This window comes from Thermobia domestica, chromosome 4, assembly GCF_964235325.1.
Source record: "Thermobia domestica chromosome 4, izTheDome1.hap1.1, whole genome shotgun sequence".
In the NCBI taxonomy this organism is placed as follows: Eukaryota; Metazoa; Arthropoda; class Insecta; order Zygentoma; family Lepismatidae; genus Thermobia; species Thermobia domestica.
The window spans coordinates 297,185,906-297,209,297 of record NC_137457.1 but is presented as its reverse complement, the minus strand read 5'-3'; the positions used below and the strand labels follow the sequence as shown (position 1 = coordinate 297,209,297).

The 23,392-nt window shown below is 37.4% G+C and overlaps 1 protein-coding gene across 1 annotated transcript in view; it reads right to left on the bottom strand.

The window, feature by feature from the left end:
- Positions 1-18,868, bottom strand: part of P5cr (Pyrroline 5-carboyxlate reductase) — a 31,012-nt gene extending 12,144 nt beyond the window's left edge. Inside the window, exons 1-6 of the mRNA XM_081756299.1 lie at positions 18,617-18,868; positions 14,830-14,925; positions 13,952-14,109; positions 11,561-11,642; positions 4,901-5,040; positions 1,517-1,728 (exon numbers count right to left, since the gene is read on the bottom strand). Coding sequence (XP_081612425.1) covers positions 1,517-1,728; positions 4,901-5,040; positions 11,561-11,642; positions 13,952-14,109; positions 14,830-14,925; positions 18,617-18,713 — 785 coding nt within the window. The 5' untranslated portion in view covers positions 18,714-18,868. The remainder of the gene's footprint in view (positions 1-1,516; positions 1,729-4,900; positions 5,041-11,560; positions 11,643-13,951; positions 14,110-14,829; positions 14,926-18,616) is intronic.
- Positions 18,869-23,392: the final 4,524 nt, after the last annotated feature.

The window sequence follows — 23,392 nt, the reverse complement described above, 5'->3', positions numbered from 1 at the left end:
ATTTCATAAGGTATACTGTATAATCTAAACTACTGTCTTAGAAGCTAGCTTAACGGTTATCATAAAGGTTGGCTCAGTGGTAGAGCGCTCACTTTAGTACGAGGGCCTCATGATTTGATCCTACGCTATGTGAATATGTAGGCAACCTGGCCCAAATTAGGGCCTAGGCTGCTGGACCCTACGACGGCATATTTGGCTCCCTTCCCCCTTTCATATATTACAAAATAAATTAATTTATTGTACTAGAAATTTCCCGTGGGCGTTTCGGGATTACTGCTTATAGTAAGCGTTTCTCTTTTCGGGTGACCCTGCCGCATAAACATGCATTGAACAATGAAACTTTGTATGTCCGCCACTGAATGTTGAGTCCATTATCGACGACAATTTGGTCGTTGTAACTTATAACACAATCTAAAAGCTTGATCAAAATGTAAGATTTTCCTCATGTATTTAAAGCAGAATGGGCAACAGCATCTTCAAATTCAGCAAAGTTCAAATATATTTGAAATTACATTACATTACTTTTGGAGGGCAGAGTTGAGTCGGTTTCAAAGGCATAGCTTCGAGCGCAAGTGTGTTAAACCGAACCTGTGGACAATATCGTGTCTGTAACTACTGTCGGGGTTATCTCCTTTCCTCCCATATTCTCATTCCATGCACTCTTTCATGGCCATTCATTTTCATTAATCATTCGTTTCTTTTAGCCTAAAGGGCATAACCGTGATTAATACTATGGGCAATGTACGAATAAGAAGATACAAGCTGTTGTGAAGTTTAGGGAAGTGCCTACCTTAATATATTCTTTATTTTAAATATGATCCAATAACTCAAAGTAAAGGCCAACTCCATTCGGTACCTAAGATCTATGTGGAGATAATCAAGACAGAGCTCTTCCTCTGTGTTTTAACCACAGGCTTTACTTCGGTGGATACCTGAAAGCTTATGATCCACCATTTTCCGTGCACTTTGAATTTCTTCACGTTAAAACTCGAGCACTGGACAATGAGGTGGTTGATCAAAATACGCCTTATTCGCGAATAACTCTCAAGTCCTCCTCCTAGTCTATCACTGATTGGATTGGCCCGCAGTGAGCTCTCTATTCAGCTCAGTTGTGAATAGATTGCCTAAGGCGGTCGCTTTAAATCCATATCAGGATATGGCCATTGCGTGAAAGACCGAAGTTAATCTCCCAGTTATACCTACTGGTAAAGAAAACTCCCTACCGAGTGGGAACCTATAGGCATCTCCTATGTCGGTACCGGAGCGTTAACGCAAGGCCATATCCTCCTTATGGTATCTTAAGGTAGCGAATCCTACGGTATGACCACAACCCGACAGAGATCAAACTATATCAGGAACATCCCTGGATTACCGTACCCAGCCCAGCCTACCTTAAGAAACGCCAGAACTTGCGTGTAGATAAACCTTTTAATCTACTATATAAGATTGTTTTTTTTTAATTATTATTATTATTAAAAATGAAATATCATGGACAATCTAGAATTTCTTGTATTACCTTATTCCACCTTTCTCCAATGCATGGATGCCAGCAATTGTGGTTCCACCCGCTGAACACACTTCGTCCTTCAACTGACCAGGATGTTTCCCTGTTTCCAACACCATTTTGGCTGCTCCGAGTACTGTCTGTGCGGCAACTGGCGTAGCTGTAGCTCGGGGCACTCCCATCTTCACTGCACCATCCGATAAAGCATCTATCACAGTGTAAATCTGTAAATAATGAGTATTCAAAGCTACGGTACCGTGAGAGTATGTTAAACACAGATTACTATGTAATACTTGCGTGACGAAATCCTGAACGCATAGTTGTAAGGTGAGGGTAAGAAATCCAGTTTCAAGCAACTTTTAATGATAAGAAAAGTGGGAACTTTTGGTCGAGAAGGTAGGAGTACGTAGGATCAACAGTATGTACACGTTTACATACCTGGATCTTTTTTAATAAACGTGAGGTGGTTTCGTAATTTGCATAATGTTTATTAATTGTTATATTATCCTTAATGTTTAATAATTATTACATTATCACACACTAAACTCCTAGCGCAACAGCCCGTAAGGTGCCAGGGCCTACCAGCCGGCTTGTGCCACTTATGCCTTTGAGGTAATTGTGGTCAGAACCTCGGCTTCCTTCGCCATTAATGCTTACTTTCTAAAATGGAGTTAGCTATTTCTTCCTTTCGAGTAGCTCCCCAATTGTCCTCACGATGCTGGATGGACGTCGCAATGTCCTCATCATCTGCTAAGTACAAACGGTTACCCATCTTTCGCCTGGCCAAACCCAGCACTGTCTGACTTCGCTGATCTCACGAGAAGCTATATTCCAGTGTAGCTAGGATGTTGAGGTACATCATTACATATTATGACACGTTCAAAAAGCTTCAAGTTTCTCAACACATGCCATATTTAATTCTATACACGCTGTATTGTGTTCTCTGCCTGCCTTATTGTTCTTATTTTAATTCTTTTTTCTTTAAATTTGGATTGGAGATTAAATTTGGAGAATAACCTAGCAGTGTTCTTTTCAGCTTCTTTTTGCTCGTTTCTTATCATTTATAATATGACTTGAACTCTTTGATCTTTAAGACAACTTGTAGCACAGTCTGGCCAACTTTAGGACTTTTTAAGATTATCACTCTTCAATGCTTTCGTTATTGTCTCATTTTCTTCATGTACCATCGCATTGTACGAGCTGGAGATCTTCATTAGCATGTTCCTCAAGTTTTTTCTTCAAGCTGCATGTTTTCCTTAGTTTCAATTGATAGGGACTCAAACTCTCTTTGTCTTCCTTCTCTCTCCCTCCCTGCTCCTGCTTTAATCTCTTCTTTCAATAGCTTTTCCTTTTCTATTCTATTCAAATATGATCTACATGCATTACTACATTTTTTTTTTTTTAATTGGAATCTGACCCAAACGATTTTTGTATGGTCTCAGTCCATCTTTGGTATTCTGAAGATTACTGACTAATGCTGTTGAAAAAAGTAGTCTTTTGAATCTTAAGTAGTTGCTCGTCTCAGAAAACACTCGTTTTAAGCCAGAATTACTATAAGGTAGCAGATCCCAACTTTTCCAACTGAGGAAATTTTTCTTCTTCTAGAGATATTTTCAACAACAAAATGTTTGGCCAGAGATGGCTACTTTTCTTCTCGAGGTACACAGGAACTTCATTTCCTGCCTCCTCTTCATCTTTAAGGATTCTTCATTATTTGGTCCTTTAAAAAATACATATATGCGTGATTTGGTCATTTTATATTTTCCACTCATCAGAAATGAAATTTTCATTCAAAGTTAAAAAAAAAAAAGTATGGAAGTAGTAATAATGGCGGTACAAAACAATGTTTCATATAACTTATGATAATTTAAACAGTAACTATTTTTCAGGGCAGAATTAGTAAATGGTAGTTTTCAAGGGCGTGTTCTGTGGGCTTATCCTTTTATTCTATGAAAGACAACACATTGCATTTGAGGTCTTATATTTTCTAGAACTTTCCTCGTTTTTGATCCTACTGTACCTTCAGTTCAGTATTATTTAACTCTTGATATGAACTTGGAAATTTTGTCAGAATAAGTTCTTCAAAAAATACTGCATTTTACGAGGCGACCAAACTCTTATATAACGTAGATGGTATAAAAAGCTGAATTTTGCTAAGACACACAAATAACCGTACGAATATTCGTACTTCAGTAATGTTTACCTTTCTACGTAATTCCACTAGAAGCTGATTCACGATTTAGTATGTGAAATTATTCGTCTAATGCTTGACTAGTAGCCTTGGTCTGCTGATGAAGGATAGTCGAGCAGCTTTCCGAAATATTTACAAACTATTAAGTATCTGGCCACAACAAGTGTCAGAACAGTCAATTTTAAATTTACGAGGGTCATTTCATGAATAATGCATACTAATTTTTTGTGACTTACACGTTTATTGTTTGAAGAGGATATATTTACAGGTCTTCAATACAATCTTCCTGTTTGGCAATGACTGAATCCCAACATCCGAGTAGCTTCTGTATTCCATCAAGGACGCCATATTTGTGAAACTGTGGAATGGTTCGGGTAACGGCTGCAGAAAGCTCTTCCAGACATGGACACCAACACCTAATGCATACGTTATTTCAACTTTGGGAACAGATCTTAGTCTGGCAGACTCATGTCCGGACTGCAGGAAGCATGAGATAACATTTCACAATCGTATTTGCGAAGCTTTTTACGCACAGCATTCACGGTATGCGGACGGGCAGTCATGGAGAATCAATGGACCCACCCTCTTCAAGTTGAAAATTTGTTGGAACACCGTTGCAATGTCTACACGTGTCTGCTTCTGTTCAGCAGTCAAGAAGTGGGAGACCCATTGGGGAGAAATTTTTCTCTTCCTAAAATCACTGACCGGAATTCGATATATTGACGCAGATGGAACACCTGTGATGTCAGAAAGTTCCTCATATGTCACACGGCGATCAAGGGCATCTGCGAGAAGTTGCACACGTCTTTCATCGGTTGATTTCGGCCTTCTGGTCTTGCATCATCCTTTATGCTCACATGACCACTACGGAAACGAGTAGCCCACCGAGAAACTGTACTAAAGCACACTGTTGTCTCTACACAACTTCACCTAAGGCTTTTTTTTTTTTTTTTTCAATCTTTATGTATGATCTTTGATATTCAATAGACACGTTACCCGAGACACCTGCAATCTCCATTTCCAACACTTGTCACAGCAACACTGTGTTTACTAGTCCTGCTGCCTCAAGACGTCAGCTTCAATGACGAAATGTTTACCTCGATTTCATCATCCACTCCGCAGTGTTGCCATAGTGTGCATTATTTATGAAATGGCCCTCTTATATTCCCTACACTTTATAAATAATTAGAAACACAAGTACTTACAAAAGCTACTCCGCTGCCGGCAAGTATACCAGCTGAATCTATGAGAGGTTCATCGACTTGTTCACAAATTCCCACACTGGACAAAATGATTCGCACGGCCGAAATGTCTTTCTCTGTAGCTAATCGTCCTGGAGTAAATACTGCAAGGAGAGAAAGGTGTATTACATTAACACATGCATTGCAACGCACAAATTTATATTAAAAATCGAATTTTCTCTTTTTATACAGAGACGTGAAGTTGGAAAAAGCTATGATATTTTGTTCCTGTCAACTTAGTTATTGCTCCCGGGTTATTTCTTAAAATTGTTTTCTTTTACGCGGGGAAATGATAGCTTCAACACTCAAACAGAAAAATAAATAGATTTTTGGGCCTGTCTGCTTCTGAAATGATATGCTGAACTATAGAGCTATGCGACGACAATAAGGTGGCTGTCATATTTATCAAAGTAACGTGTTGCCATAATTATTGACATTGAACAAGATAAGAGGTTGTAAGGGGGTTCACTAACTCAATTGCTATGGAAATTCTGGTGAAGTATCGACATGTAAAGGATTTTCTATTTTCTGAAATTAATTATGTAGCCCTGTTGGTTGTTTAAACTAACTTGATCAAGATTTAATTTTGGGTCCTTGGTTCTGATCATGTAGGATTCATATACTAATATTTACATAGGCGACAAAAATTTGTGCAAAATGTTGGTTTTGTGGTATGCTTGGATTCACTCAGCCATTTTGATACTCCTAAGAACACTCGATTTCTTGTCTTTGGAGTCTTTATAAAAGAAAAAACAGCGCGAAAAAACAGGAGTTCAAGAAATAACCGTGGAGTAATAACCTGCTCGTCAAAGTTTGCAGAAACTTCACACAGTATCATTCAGGTTTAAAATATTAAAATATTTAATAACGTACACTTATTTTTTAAAAAAAAAAAAAAAGTTTAAAAAATTATATTTAACTACGCAATAATGAAAGGAAGATTGAAAAAAAATAAAGAATTTTTGAAGAGAGCTGACTTGACTTACTTTGAAGAACGTACACTAAATTGTCAATTATTTCATTTAAAAAAGTAGAAAAAAACATTAAAATTATGTAGGTGCATATAGTGTGTCCGCTATCCTCTTATACAGTTTCTGTCCGATGCCGACACACAGTAGGTGGTGGAAGATGTCACCAGACTCAGTATGTGGGCTTATTTATGGCTGGTCAAAGGGAAGTCATTGAGGGTGACAGTTCACTTGTTGCCACATTTTACTTTTCGTGTTCTTTCTAGAATTCTTTTAAAAGAACAGGCGGTTGCAGAACTTCTAATATGAATAGAAAAGCGTTTTATAGATTTGGCTTTTTGCGTAACAAGCTGCGAAACATTTAAATTTGCACACCAATTCATACTTTTGTATAGCACTTATAGATATAATAATAATAATAATAATAATAATAATAATAATAATAATAATAATAATAATAAATGCTTTAATTCTACGTCCCTCCAGATGGTTAATTAAGCGTAATTTATTGTTATGATGTACACATTGCATTAATGTTGCCCACGCTACGGGATGCATCTTTTTAAATTCGTGACAAGATAAATAAACTTGACAATTCATGTTTCGTATTCGAGAGTAGAATCGAGACGACACGAGAAATTTTGTGTGTTTCGTGAGTAACATTAGTTAAGTCTTAGTTCTCAAATACTTTTTGTGATACAAGATACAAGATAGTTTAAAAACTAAATTGATTAAGTGATTGTACAAACACAATAAAGAACAATATTTAAAGAAATGTAGGCCATTAAGCAATAAATATATTCTAATGTTAAATATGGTGAATGTTGTTATGCCATTATCTTCGTGGACCTTTCGTTACGCTCAAGGATTCTGATAACTTCTAGGTGAAATTAAGAAAATTATCAGACAATAAATTTTAAAACGAGATCAGAAAATTTTTGAGACGAGGAAAGCTTTTTCTATAATAGAAATGGAAGAAACTTTATATCTTGTCCTCTTCTTGTCGCGTGAACAGCACTATAGAAACCCCGCTACCCGCGTGGACTAGTGGTGCCCTCCCCGCTGGTCTAGTGGCTAGCACGCGCGCCTCTGGTGTACGCGGTCCCGGGTTCGATTCCCTGTGGGAGAGCCTTTGGAATTTTAACTGTCCTTGATGTTTCTATGTTCATGTCCCTGTCGTTCTAGGTTAATAGAAAAACGAGTTAGTAAGTAAAAAAGTAAAAATCTAAAGTAAGAAGTAAAACGAGTTAAGTAAAAACCTAGTAATAACTAGTTAAGCAAGTAAATCAGCCACGTCCGGTGAATCAGTTAACTTCTTTTAAGAAAAAAGTTGCTAGCACGCTTGACTTCGATTCGCATCATCCCTGGTTCGATTCCCGGTGGAGGTACAGTTGAACGACCAAAGTCTGATTCCACTATAATTAGTAAGTCTACGTCTTCTTTAGCCTAGCAGACATAATGGTGGGACGTTAAACGAAACCGTGGACAGTACTATATTAGACGCATTTATTATTATTATATTCCTTCTGTATTGCATGCTAGAATTCAGCGTTTACCAAAATTTGAGACAATCAGTAGTTACCATTAATATAACTCTTAATATTCTATTGCTATAGTATTCAATCAGTGTTCAAAGGTGATTTTTATGCTTGTAGTATAATATTTCTCTGCTTTCGCTGCAAAAAATGTTTATTATATGTGAATTACGATCCCTGTTGAAACAGTGTGCATTTTAAATTAATTGCTTAAATTTTCTTGCATACACTATCGAAAGAAAAGAAAGGGAGAAAGCTATTTCTTAGTGTAATGATGAGTTGTGCTATTGTAAGCACCTAAAAAGCACCTATAAAAAGACCTAAAAATATCTTTAAAAAGTGCCTAAAATGAGACGGCACCTTATGTTTAAAAGGGATCTGAACCATTACTCGATCTGAATTCGAGTCAAGAAGTACACAAAAAAGTTAAATGAAAATAAAAACTAGTGAATGGGTTTGCTGGGTCTGTTTCATGTACAAGCAAGCACATAGCCAGGATTTCGTAATAGGGGGAGGGGCTTCGAAGGAAGGGGTCCGGACCCCCCGGACCCAACCCTTAGCTACGAGCCTGTGCACAAGTGATTCATGGAACTAGGTTCACGTTTGAGTTTCGATGCTATAAGGGACACTAAACTCCAATCAACCAAAAGTGATTCGTTAGTACCTGTCAAGTTGTGTTAGAAACTACAGGAAAGCAAATGTTAGCAAGTCCGAGTTTGGCGTTCTTTTTCGAGGCTGAGGCAATATGGGACGTGGAATCCGAACTGCGGTAATGCATTCTAGTTGTAAGGCACGCACTGGCAATGAAGCCGGGACCCGCATGCTCCAAAGGTGCTAGCGCAAGCCACTAGACCACAGAAGAAAGCTGGAAAGAAAATTCTGTGTATATATATATATAAGGGCGGATCCAACAAGGGAGGCTAAGGGGCTATAGCCCCCCCTTGACGCTCAGGTTTACACTGCATAAAATGGGCTTCAATTCTGCTTTACACTGGATAAAACGGCAAATTATTGTTTAGCCCCTCCCTTGATCATATCCTGGATCCGCCACTGTATATATATAAACAGAGGTATATATAAACCTCTATAACCACAACTTTTAAATAGTGCTCTAATAAATCAATATCCTATTAGATAATATGTTACTACCCAAAAAGAAAATCGAACATATGTTACTAGAAACTAAAATATCAATTTGAATAAGACTCACTTCATCGTCTTCACTGCTTGATTCTCTAACACAAATAATAAATTGTTCTGAATTCTGATCATGACTAAAATAACTTTCTTCTATTTTCTGAATATGACGAACACAGTTCTCCCATAAGTTGCTGTCTATCTTTTGAACACATTCTCGTAATAACTGACACACACTTGCACTAAGGGAAGGGGAAGTATTGTTTCTTCTCACATCTGTCTTCAACCGTGCCCAAACCAACTCTATCGGATTGAGGCAACAATGGTAGGGTGGCAAACGAAGAACTTCGTGACCATGCTCGTGTGCTATACTATCAATAACAAACTCTTTCTCTATATTAGAGTTTTTGATTGCCTCTATTAATACAGCTTTAATAGGGAGGGGTTGTGGAATAGGAATATTGTGCCTATTCATGAAATCTACTATGTCCGAAATTTTCGTTGACATTGTGGGTATACGTCGTTTAAGTCGTGAATGATAGCTTGCATTGTCCAATACTATCACGCATTTCATATCAGTTGGTAAGTTCTTTATGAGGCAGTTCTCGAACCAATTCTCAAACACCTGAGCATTCATATCATCATGAGAATCTGCCTTTGAATCGCCGATGTTTTTTGCAGAAAGAAACAAACAATTCGGAACCCATCCTTCTGTACTCCCTGCGTGTAAAATCATGATGCGCTTCCCTCTGGATACAGGAGCTTTGGGAGCGCAAGAGCAAGAACCATCATCCCAACCTCTTTTCACCACATCGTGTGTGTCGAACCAAGTTTCATCTACATAAACAATTTTGCAACCACTGTTCCTAAGCTGATAGAGTCGCGACAAAAATCTAAACCTCCACGCAACTATTCTAGCCGACTCCATAATAATTCGCCTCTTGTTCAAAGTACGGAACTTAAAACCCAATTTCTGCAATAACACACTTAAAGTAGTTCTTCGATATGGGAAGTGACCATCCTTTCGAAGTTCGGATAAAATTTCATTCAAAGTGGGGCTTCTACCTTCACTGTAAAAATAATAAATTTTGCGCCTAACCATGTCACAAATGAAATTGTCGATTTTTGACAGTTTTCTTCTTTTATTACTCGATTTCTGTGGAGTTTTGGGACCTCGATGCACTATTGTTCGAACTGTATGTCGATGAAGGTTTAGAATTTTTGCGGTTTCAGTGATTGCTCCCCTCCCTAATTTATTTTTTGTGACATAATTGAAAGTATTGCACACAAGTTTTTGCGACTGTTTGCAAAGAGTTCCTGTTTGCTTTTTCACTTTCCTCGGAGTATCTTCGGCACGACTTGGTCCCGGATTGATTTCGAGGCTGTTAACACTACCGTCGTCTTCACTGTCACTAGAATTAGAACCAACACAAGCGCTACGATTCGAATCACAGTCATCAGTTACATCGACATCAACGTTATTCAAAACAGCACCATCTTCAGCATTATTGTCGCCATTGGAATCTTGGCTCTGTTCCCACGGCCTCCACATGCTGAAGATCACAGGAAAGTTTGATCGAAGAAAATCAGCGATAGTTTTAAAAACCTTGATAAAAATTAGCAGTCTGATCTCGCACTACGCTTTACTAAAACTGAACGACTAGCCCAAAATTTACTTCGGATATTGGCAGATAAAAGTTTCTTCCGGCTATGCCTGGGAATGTGTAAATATGTTACGGTCGTGTTTTTCTATTCATTCATCTTTTTAGTAAGCGATTTAAAAAAAATCTAACAGTGAAAAAAAGGAAGAAAAGAAAGATCTTAATTTTATGAGCCGTGAAAAGTTAGCAAGTTTAATAGAGGACCCTTTTTTCCCTCGAAGTTAGGTCAAATGAGTTTTCAAAATTGTTTCTTCTATGTATAAAACGGGGTGCAACGTTTTTATCTAAAGGGTGTCTTACTTGCAGTAAAGTTATATATATATACATCGTTATAACCGAGGATTGCCTAGGGAAGATTTTTGACGCGAATCCAAGAAAGAAAAAAGTGTGTTTTGAAACGGATTAAAAATATTGACAAAAAAAAAAAAAAAAAAAAAAAAAAGGTGGGAAGGAAAATAGCCACTGACCATCAGATGCAGTACACCCTGCCTGACAATTTGGAAAGATACGGCAACATCGTAGAACACATTGACGAATGGGTTTTGCCAGCGGGAGCGTTGTCTGTTGGTGTTATTTGACTGCTGTTTTGTGGTTTCGGTGGGAAAGGGACAGAGCCTTTGAGATTCTGAAACTGTACATGAGGAAAGCGGACAGACTTTAAGAGGATGACTCTTGGTTACTCACCAATATATCCTTCCGTGGAAAACTAAATATTCTCCAAACGTATCGGAACAACAAGATAGTTCTGTCTTCAGTGATGAGATAACAAGGACAAAAAGGGATGAGAGAAATATGGTATGGAAAAAGGAATACATACCACCAAATAAATGTAAGTGAGAGACGAGTACAAAAACCATCAGAAGAGTACTGTGAGCGAAAGAAAGAGTTGAGTTGGAGGAAGTGAGGTGTCTATGTTATGTCACTATTGCCAGATCCAAAATATACATCAAAGATAGGTAACCAGAGTTTATCATGGTTGCCACAATCCAGATTTAAAGCAGGTTTATATTTATGAATAACACATTTTATTATTATTTATTTTTTTTAATTTTTTTTATTTTTATTTTATTTATTTATTTATTTTTTTTTTGTGTGTGTGTGTGTGCTGAACATATCACTTGAAAACCTGCTATATATTATGTCGTTGTTTTACTGTGCTGCTGTTGTTTTGCTGTGCCGTACTGCCACTTCTGTATTTTTTTGTGCTTAAGGATTAAGATTCGCTCTATTACCTTTCTAATTATAGATTTTATATCTGTATTTTAACCGAAGCATCGAATTTAAGAAGAAAAAACGAATTTACTTGTGGTTATATACACTTACCTGAATAGCCAACTCCAATTGATGCCGGCGTATTTGACATTATTCGGACGACACGCGCTTGATTTGTGATCGCTGACAATTTCTAAAAAGAATTTGAACGAGTGATTAAACAATATGAGAATAAGGACTCAGTAAATAATTAAATTATAATTGTTTGACGCTATGCGAAACTTTTTTTTTAATGTATGTATCTTATAGCTCACTGAAGATACAAAATCATTAAACCATCTCATTTCAACATCCTTCGATGTTTTTCGATTACTATCTTCAAGTTCAAGTTTACAACATTAAAATACACAGGTAAGTAATATAAATACAAGGAAATAACATTAATAAAGAAAATTTTCATCCCCTTGTATTGCAGGTGTTTTCAGCACAAGATGTTGGAGCAGGAGTACCAAAACCAACATCCGCTAATCACTCAGTATTACCATCTCTGATTTGTGTGCTTAAGGATTAAAATTCGCTCTATTATCTTTCTAGTTTTAGATGTTATATCTGTATTTTAGCCGAAGCATCGGATTTTGGAAAAACTATTCATATACACGGTGAGACAAAAAGTATATGCTGAGAGATACGAGCTGAGCCAAAGGGGGCACCGTGGCTCAGTCCCTGGTCCGATCCCCGGTTAAGTTAATTTGTGGTGGACAACATCGTGTTTGTTGATTTTCTCGGGGTATTCGTTCCCTCCCACTTTCTCATTCCACCAACTCTTTCATCATCATTCACTTGCTTTAATCATCGTCTCTCTTAGCCTAAAGGGCATAATCATGGAATGTTAAAGAAATATTTTTTTCATACTGAGCCAAGATTGTTTCATACAGTTCAATTAACTAACTGATACTACTTTCACTGATTATCAAAAATTCTACGTACATTTTTCCCATGACTTTTAACCCTTCTGCTGGTCTAGTGCCTAACGCGATTGACTTCGGTGCAAGGGGGGAGGGGGAGTCTCGGTCTCGAGTTCGATTTCCAGTAAGAAAGGACTGAAATTTGCATGCATTCAGTGGTTCGAAATAAATTCCCTTAAATTGCAGGTTCACATCTCATATAATCTTAGTGATCGAAAGATTTGTTAAACTCCTTTTGTGCCTTTGAATTTTTTTTTTTTTAAGTGAAAATGTTACGACACAGTTTCAAGATTTTAAAGATGAAAGACTGAAAAACTGCCATCGAGGTGGGATCAGGTTATGAACAATCGGAGAAATTATATGAAACAACGTAGCTTTATAGGAGATTCAAAACGAACAAAACTTTCCGGTAGACCTAATATAAGATTCTATTCTATACCTAAGAAAGAATAGAATAGAATGGAAGTCTAAAAGATAGGAGTTTTCGAAGTTTACGAGGAATTTTCTTCTATTGCTTCAATTCTGAAACTTCTAACTTTTCTCTAAACTTGTTTTATTGTATACTAGCTGAACTTGCGCTCTCTACACAAAGCATCGTTCATATGAGCATTAATCTTCTTGTCATTCCTCATAACACCTGTACATGTTCCTTTACAGACACAAGTGAAAGACGTCTTGATAAAAATCGGCAAATGGGTACCATAAAGGGGAGATTTTTTTCGATTACTTTTTCAATATTTCGAACCGTTTGCAAGATTTGAGCATACTTCGGTTGGAGTTTCTAATTCATATATGATCAGTGTTTTCTTTCTTCTTGCATGCAGTATGTAATAAGCAAATACATTACATACACAATTAAGGCCTGTGGCAAACATCTTGGCATTTCAGCTAAACGAATAAAACGCAAGCTCTGGCGTGACGTTGCCAAGTGGTAAAGGGGTGTGGCTATGGGTAAGCAGACAAACTACAGCACGATCAGGTGACAGGGGATAGACGTGGATGTATACAAAATAAACGTGGCAATACCGCTGGCCTCTCATTTGCTTGCAGCATTTAAAAGGAACTTGGAGCGCCGCCTTTAAATGCCAAGATGTTTGTCACGCCGTTTAGTTATGTCAGTGCTGTATGGTGTTCATTGGGCGAAACACTCCAAACATTAAGATTCATCTTAGACTGGAGAAATGGTTACCCTTCGTTTTTCATTATCATTTCCCCATGAATCAAACGCCTGAGAGATATACAACCCCTGTATACTACTATATACAGCTCGTAGGATAGCTGAAATGTATAGCTCGTAGGATATGATGCTTTACTTTTTTAAACTTCCAACATTTTCAGTATTCCTCTAAAAAAAAATGTTATAAAGAAATAACTGCCATTTGTTTTAACAGACCAGTGAAAACGGCACGTTTCTAGAACTTGTGGTCTTGAGATCTCACTGTCGAAAGAATTGGAGACAAACATATAAACTTTTCTTTGGAGACAAACATATAAATCTAGCATTTTCATATATAGATGATTTGTCTATTGCTCTTACCTTTTCCAACGTCTCTATCTTGGTACCACCTAAAACAGAAACAAACAGTCTGGATGGGAATTCAGGAACTCCTGCTGAACGTATGTCCTGGATAGCTGCATCTAAGATGTGGGGCTTCACAGCTAGAATCACAATGTCTGACTTCTGCACCACTTCAGCTGAAGACAGGAAAAGTTAGGCTACATCTGAAATATCTTACAATGTATAATGTGCATATTAAAAAACTTATGTACATTTTTTTAAACACCTTGCTCCTATGATCCGTTAGACAAAAACAGTGATTTCATAACTAGGGATGCACACGAGACGAGACAGAATTTCCCTAGCAGAATTCGAGTCAGGACACAGCTCTTTCAATAGAGAAATATACAGTTTTCACGTCGAGAATGTAACATCACTATTACAGCACATTTTCGAGACGACACAGCCCCAAATCTTGTCTCGTGCGCATCCCTATTTATAACTAACAGAAGTTACAAGATGCTAATTGAAAATCAGAAAATAACCGTGTTTTCTAAAAAGGCTTATAAACATTAATCGTTTAAGTCTCAAGAAAGAAGAAATCTCTTAAAGAAGTTGATTTCAATATTGGTAGTATCAGAAATATCATCTTTCAAAACAGGTAATCAAGTATAAGCCTAGTTAAACGAATGCACATTAAAAAAAAAAAAAAAAAAAAGTTTAATTTAGTGTGATATATTCTCCTGTTAAAAAAGGTGAAAAAAGGCTTGAATTCATAAAACGGAATATATCATACATAGAACCACAAACTTCTATCTCAACTCAAATAAAAACCCTATCATTCTTTGAGAACTTTAAAGGTCATTCGCTCTAAATATCTTAAAATGCCAATTTCAAGTAAATTCCAAAATACTAACCATTGCTATGTGTGGTATTAGCTCCCAATTTCTCCCATATTGCCAAATTCCTTTTTGATGGGGCAGCGACAAATAGTTGCGATGGAGATACAACACCTGTAATAAATTAAATGTTGTTCATAATTTTGTATGCATGTAAGATATATCTATATCTATCTATCTATAAATACATACAGGGTGTCTTAAAAGCCCTGACATAGGGTAACTCTGTTATTATCAGAGTTACTCAACAAAATATAAGAGAGAAACCGTCTCCGAATATGGTGTCTTCAATCTAAATTGAAAGAATTTTTTAAATCGGATGAGCCGCTTAGGCTGTACACTCTTTATGCGCCCAATGTTAAATGAAAATGCAACATTGCCATTTACCTGAACTCACAACATAAGGAAGGAAGTTACTGTTTTAAATGGGGGCTGGCCATCGACACGTTAGCGTAAAAGACAGTAACTTCATTCACTTATGTTCTGGGTCCAGGTGCCAGGTGAGCCCGAATTAAGTCCGAATTACAGAAACTCAATAATTAGCGCAAAATTATATTTTTCTTTACAGCAATTAGAGGTTTAATTTTGCAGTTGTGCTTTAAAAGTTCTTCAGAAAGAACGGTCCAATAAATATCATTGTACGGTATGTTTATAACATTAGGCCTGAAAAATATGGTAGTATATTTAAAAATTTACGGTCCGAGTCCGGCCCGGGTCCGAATTGAAATATGCTTTGTAGGCTCGAGTCCGGTCCGAGCCCGTGCAGACCTCTCTACCTTAGATGCGTGCATGTGTGTTAATATATCAAAATGGAAGAAGTTACAGCCAGTACCTCTTTTAAGCGTAAGAGTAATCAAGTATTTTATGTTGACAAGTGAAGCGTTACTAGTATGAAACCATGACAAGTGCTACTGAAACTTGTATCATTGCCATACCCACTTATTTTCACTATCCTCGCTTAGGTGCATACCCACCGTCGTTGACGCGCCTGCTACCTTCGGATGCACCAGCTTTCCCTTACCCCGATTCGGTTAATAGGATTCGCTCTTCTTACTGGCAAGCTACCACAGGTTGGTTATGTTTTTACACTGTACTTTTTATGCCACACATCTGGACGCTGTATTTATACGCAAATCATAAAAAAATTGTAATATTTTAACAATTATTTCTGGCGACCCCTTGAATTTTATCTATGATAAATGGGCAAATATCATGTCACCCAGCGCAAATCTTTTGGAGAACAGTAAGAAGGAAATTAGTGAAGGGTATTAGGGTAGAGGTACCGCTTATGGCTACTTTCATGTTATTAGTCCTTCATTAAGCTTCATGCTGTTTCCAACAAATCGAAACAAAGCTTACTAAAGCAACAGATTTAGTCAGTAGGCATTGTGAATCTAATGAATATGGATATGCTGTCGTATTTTGTATGTTGTGATGCACAGAATTCTCTAATTTCCTGTGAAATTTCTTAAGGCTTTTAAGTTTTTCAAAAAATTGTAGAAAATTCATCTCGTGGCTTAGAAAGTAGAAACTTAAATTCTTGGTATGAAAAAAATTCTATATTTCCTTTATAATGCTATCGTAATTGCTAGAACCTCAAAAGATAACAAATAAATGCAATGGCCATTAGCAGGTCGGAATATTCCGTGAGTAACTAGTTATGGCCATAAGTGGTTTCATATCTGTTACGGTTTATGATCACCTTTTATAATTGATAATAATTTGACGGTTTATTAATAAAAGTAACAAAAACAGCAATTTATTGTTATTACAACACATTTTTCCAGTAGATCTAAATGGGCAAATCCACTAATAAGCCTAAATATTAAGGTGACAAAATAAAATATTTTGACGTGACAGAAAAAAAAGAAAATTTCTTAACCCTGCCTAACCATATAATCGAAAAAAAAAAAAAAAAAAAACGCAACAGGCCTAGCCTACTAACTTGGTGTAAAATACTGTGTTAGCCTTTATGTAAACTTAATGAAATCTCTCCGTGTGAAACAGTACAAGTATGTTAGTGTAATATTGAACAAAATATCAAATTTTGAGTATGATATTCAATGTTTCAAATATGTGGACTAAAAGAGGTGATTCCTTTGATTTTGAGTTCAATGTCCCTTCCAGCAGCGAGAGTATATGAGACATACATCTACTGATTAACGTGGAATCCGAACATGAACTCACGGCGGGAATCGAACCTGGGTCTCCTACACCAAACACGCGTACGCTAACCGCTTAGTCACGCAGGAGCTCGTGTGGACTTACAGAAAGCACACTTTGTAATCATTGAGAATGACATATCACAATAAATATTTTGAACATTATTGATAAATTGCCAGAACCGAGCCTTAACGAGCGGAGTCAAATGTTAGTAAATGTACTTCCTGAGGTTGTAAAAACAGTTGAAGAACACTAAAATTGATATTATTCTATGCTCGACTAGTTTTAACCTATTTGTTAAGATGTTATTCTATTAGGCAACTTCTTGTTACAGATAAGTTCCAAACTATATATAAAATGTACATATCTAAATGCTAAAGATGAATACATTTTGTAAGGTAGCATATATATATATATATATATATATATATATATATATATATCCTTAGCATTCAGACTTCAGTAAGCAAGAGCCCTATACCCAGGCTAATTTCATGTATAAGTAAATGATCTTTCATGTCTTTTTGCTTAATTAACCTTGATTTGGAAGTTGATTTTTTTATATTTATTTTGAGTGACCATACGTGAAAAAAAAAAAAATGACTATAAGCAAGCGCGCCCGAAGATTTTCTAGAGGGGGGGCATCTCCCATCTTCACGGTTGCTATATTGCGTCTAGTATTTCTGGTATTTAATATATGTGGTTTGCTATATTATGTATACATTTTCATCACCCAGAGGGGGCCCGGGCCCCACTCTGCCCCATCTTCGGGTGCCCATGACTATAAGCAGAAACAGAATGGCCAAAAGTAGTAAAATGTGTTATTTTTTAAAATTCCTTTTATACCAACCTATAAAGACAGCAGATAACGATTTAAGAAAAATGTGTTCACAGAAGTTCAAATTAGAAGTATACACTTTCAAATCATAAATAGTGGCAATATATTTCACAAAAAAAAAAAAAAAAAAAAAAAAGTAACGAAAATGAACAAGTCCTTATAGTGTCCATGACCGGTACCTCCATTCAATTTATTATATCCCCAAATCGTTTGGTACTAACTCTGGCCCACTTAGGAGTGATTATGACTCGTTAATTTTAACTGTGATGACTACAAATACAGTGCGGACAAGCCATAAAAAAGTACATTGAATAAAACACGAACCAACTTGTGCTAGGTGGCCTCTAAAAAGCACGAATGCTACTTAACCATCAGGGCAGGAGCGTAGCAGGGGGGCGATGAGAAGTGTCCGTAGGGAGTGTTTCGTCAGCGATGGTTGGTATACGCATAAACGAAGTCGTTTACAATAGCTCACTGTCACAATACGAGCTCCAGAGCAGTCGATGTATTTGGGGGGATACTAAATGGGCAAGGTTCTAGAACACAGGTACCCTTTCTCATTTAGCTGTAATAAAGACAGAAAAAACGAGCCCTGTGGGGCCCTAACCCGCCTTCACTCGCTCACGCTCGTTCGGCAATACAATATGAATGAATTATTAAACTTTGGTACAGAAAGGAACCAACCTTGCTACTAACCTATATCGGGGGACCTGTGTTCTAGAACCTTCCCTACTAAATGCCGTCCAGATAATATTTTGTTAAATGAGCTGGAAAGAATTCTTCGCACTTGTCAACATAGCTAACCTGCACGTAAGAGTCCCTCTCCGAAGGCTCGAGCCATGTTACCGGCACCAATAAAACCAACGTTTTCTGATAACTTCTTTGGGGTGTCAGTCTCCATTCTCCTTATATTTCTGTAAAGAACACAGCCACAGAGATTATACGATTTTTTAATGATAAAATTAGGGAATCACGTCCACACAAACAAGCAAATATTGCCGGTCCTACTTTGTCCGCTAATACTCGAGCCCTTTTCTTCTTCCTCCTTCTCTTCTTCTTCTTCTTTGATATCTCAGTATATTTCGCTTACGAGTGAAACGGGTGCGCTCTTCAGTGTTGCCAATTTGGGGTAAAAGTCACTAAATCTAGGGGATTCGCCTTCCAGAATAGCGACAAAAAATAATTTTTCCGATTAGCGACATTTTTGGCGATTTTGGAATGACGATTTGGCGACTTACTTACAAATCTAGCGACTTTTGCGCTGCGAACAACTTGTCATACTATTAGCTTGAATCAGTTCAGAATATATGTTTATTTTCCTTTTGCTTATTTGAATCAGTGGCAGGTGTTGACGAGCTGGGAAAGTACATAGCATTTATCTCTATATTCCCGCTTTGATTGCTTTTATCTCTTACCTTCTAACGGGGACCAACTCCAGCTTTTAATGTCTTTTAGTTTACAGAGCTTCTGTTTAGAGACACAAATAATACATTACTTATAGCAAACAGATTATCTGTAGAAGCGTAAGTAGGAGTAAACTGTGTAAGATTTTTTCTAGACCTTTAATTTTGTTCGTTTTTCTAAACTCATTTTTGATTTCGTTGAAGCAAAATTGATCATAAAGTTAAAAACATATAAAAGTAAAATTATAGTTAGTTACACAATGAGTCTTTGAGTATTTCCTATTAGTTCTTGTAGCGTAGATAATACTATGGCTTGAATTGATCACGTATCTTATACATATAAAAGAGGCAAAATTCCACGAAATTTTTTTAAGCGACTTTTCACCCAAAATGGAGTCATTTCGTCTTCTATTTAACGACTTTTTGTATCAACTTGTTGGCAACACTGGCGCTCTTCCAGTAATTCTAAGCATCAAATTCAGAAGACAACCAGGAATGAACGAGATTAATCTGTAGAGATAGTTATAAGATGTGAAATAGGCCTAAATTAAAGTGTTGTAAAAATAGATAATAAGCTTTAAGAATAGGTAGAGATGAGGAAAATTCAGAGAATCCACATTAAGAGCGCCAGAACTAAGATATTTCTGGTGTATTGAAAGAAAATGGAGGGAGTGATCGTGATAGAGAGAACAGGAGAAAATGAGATGATTGACGTTACCAGCATCCTTACCACCATTACAAAGAGAAGTAGCGCGGGTTTGAAATAGAAATAAGCATTGAGGAGTAGAAAGGATATGAAGTCTGTTACGGAGGACAAAATGAAGGTAAGAGAAAGAGAAGTCGTGTTGAATAAACCAAGATGGCGAACAGAGAGAACAAGAATGGTGCCAATACCAACGCGCCATTGCACGAGAAGTATTATAAGCAGTTCAACATTGAAAACAAAGTGTAATGAGGAGTGGAAAGAGATTTGTTGTGGATACTGAGGGATCAACTTAAGTTCCGTGAAAGGCTCCATATCGTCCATCGCTATCAGCGATGGAGTTCCCAATTATACCAAAAAGACCTTCCAACCAAATTAGGCAAGTAGTATAACTGATGGAAGTACGGCGATAAAGAAGTAGACGATTTTTAGAGAGAATCCAAGAGGGTTTCGAAGTACAGGAGAAGGACTGTAATGATTGAAGTAAAGATTTAGAATGCGTGGCTATACAGGTGGACGAATACTGATGCTGAAGAACAAGAACAAGGGTCGCAAAGAGGGCATAAGCTTCAGTGAAAAAGTAGAAACATAACTGGGTTTAGCTCACTTCTATACAGAGCTCTCTATCTGTTGGCAGTGGTACTTCAGTATTGCCAACAGGTCCCTTCAGGAAGCAGATAAAAGGCGCCGAATCTTAACTAAAAATATAGTTTTGCTAAATTTATTACTAATAGAAATCAACAATATAGTAAGGAAACATTTAATAATCCTTAAACTATGTACAGGTGGTTTGCCTCCCGCAATGACGAAAAGCAATAAAATCCCTCAAATCCTCTTCATCATCTCCCGCTCTTGTGAAAATATTGCTATATTTTGGTGGTATAATGATCTAGCACAAGCACAATCTAAAAGTATGCAGCCTAAGTAAAGGTTTTATCCAGTTTCATCGATTTCAGGTTGAGGGATGGATCTAAAGTTCTAGGGAGAGATCATATTCTTTGCCTTTTTCAGTTTTGCTACAGTTCTGTAAGATAAAGCAATCAACTAAAAAAAATGATGAAAGTAACAATGTATCTTATGCAAACTACATGTTATGCACATCTACCCTTGACAGCAGGAATGTTAAACTCTTGACCCTTGACTAAATTTCCTATGGCCATCTTTTCATCCTGAGAACATAGCAAATCAGATATAATTACAATCCTAAAACACAATGTTATTTATGAGAAAGAACAAGGAACCCATGTCTGTATTCTTTTTTCTTTTTACTGAGTGTTACCCTTGTGAAGATGTGTGCATTTTGGAACTTTCATAGTCATCAGAATCGTCGCGCGCCTATCATAAGAAGTATGAGATCACCTTTAGCCAATCAGAGTTGACCAAGTGGTCCAAATTATTACCTCATCATCATCCAATCAGTTTCTAAAGAATGTTTTCTAACTATTGCATAATCTGATGCAATAATGACACACCCAAACTTGAGACACATAAAACCTCAGGAATGAGACCTCTTGAAGTTCATTACCTCCGAACTACGCGATCAGCACATAACCCGTGCTCCCTCCCATTGCGGGAGGCAGTATTCTGCACTCCTGGCAGAGTTAAGTTACTTAATGTTTTGTATAGTGAAGTATTAAAAATACCGAAAATTGCTGCGTCAGTTAATCAGGCGTGATGACCGTTACCACGCCCGCCGCTAGAAAGTGGATAACTAATTGCGTTTGGACTGTAAGTAAGTACGTCCTTCCTGTGGCTCAACCAGAGAGCTATTGTACACTTATTCACTATCGCCCTAAATATTCTGGATTATTCCGTAGACTAAACTACTTGCTTCCACACCTACTTTCATGGGACGAGAAACTATTTTCTGATGTCGACTTGATTCTCCCTTAATGCCACACCTACGTTTAACATCATAAATCTGTAGGAACCTGTGACTTTGATCTTGATTTGTGATTTATCTGTGATCCTTAAAACTTCTGTCATTACGGTCTGTAAAGAAATTGGCCTCTTTTACTATAAACTAAATTTTGCAACACATTTGTTCTGCTGTTAATATTCTTGTTACTACAACAGACCGGTAGAAAATCCCAAACCTCTCCCTAAAACTAGTAGAGACGCCTCCACTCTGATCACACACTGCGAATTAAGTGGTAAGACACCTTACGGTGGATCGTCGCGAGAGTGATTCTACAAGTATTCTAGTATCGCAGTCCTGCTGGCTCTCAGGGACTCCTGTCCCCCTTCGAGGGACATCACCTGGACCAGGTACGTCAACACTCTGTCTCGACTAAGACGCCTGTTGCTGACCTCTCCTCTGCATCCACCTACAAGTAAGAACTAACATCTTTCAGCCAATCCGCTCGGGCTATCAACAGCCGCTCCCAGTTTTCTGACTTCAAGAAATTACTGTAGTGAGTGAGTTAAATTCGTCACCTATGACAAATTTGTGTAATTCGATTCGCAGTTGTGTTGTGTGTCGCCAATGAATAGTGTAAGAGGGCTTTGGTAGGAAAGTGCCTCTTAGTGCAAATCATGTGTTCGCTATTCTCTTGTTTAGCTCAACGTACCGTCTTCCTAAGTAGTAGGGGCCCCGTTATGCGCGAATGACTCATCCTCACTCTCTTTTATGACCGGAGTGAAAGGTCAATGACATTGGCCCGGGGTCAATGACCTAGGGGTACCTAGGACAACCCCCTCTAAATTTTGGCAGGGGTACTATGGCCCACCCCCTAAATTTTGGCAGGGGTACATAGGACCACCCCCCTTAAATTTTGGAAATTGCCAAATCTAAAAATTTGGTATGGTAGCCTAGGACCACAGTATGTACATCTATCAGTATTGGGTGTCTATGTCGTTCCCTTTCATGGGTAAAAAAATTGCCAAAAATTCAAATTTCGGAGGTTTTTGACCTAATTTATCCCCTTTGATGAGGTGTTATTACCCTATATGGTTATATGGGCGTATACAGGGGTTCATTACCTATCATAAGACATGGGTATATTAATGCACCCCTTGAAATTTTTTGGAGGGGTACCTTGGCTCACCCCTTAAATTTTGGAAATTGCCCAATTTAAACATTGGGTATTATAGTACAGGACCCTAATATGAATTATGATAAATTTGGGTGGTCCACCTCATTCCCTTTTAGGGGTAAAAAATTGCCAAAAATTCAAATTTCGGGGGTTTTTGACCTAATTTATCCCCTTGGATGAGGTGTTATTACCCTATATAGTTATATGGGCGTATACAGGGGTCCATTACCTTTCATAAGACATGGGTATATTAATGCACCCCTTGAAAAATTTGGGAGGGGTACCATGGCCCACCCCTTAAATTTTGGAAATTGACCAATTTAAACATTTGGTATTATAGCACAGGACCCTAATATGTATCGTGATAAATTTGGGCGGTCCACCTCGTTTCCTTCTAGGGGTACAAAATTGCCAAAATATAAACGTAAGCAATACGTTA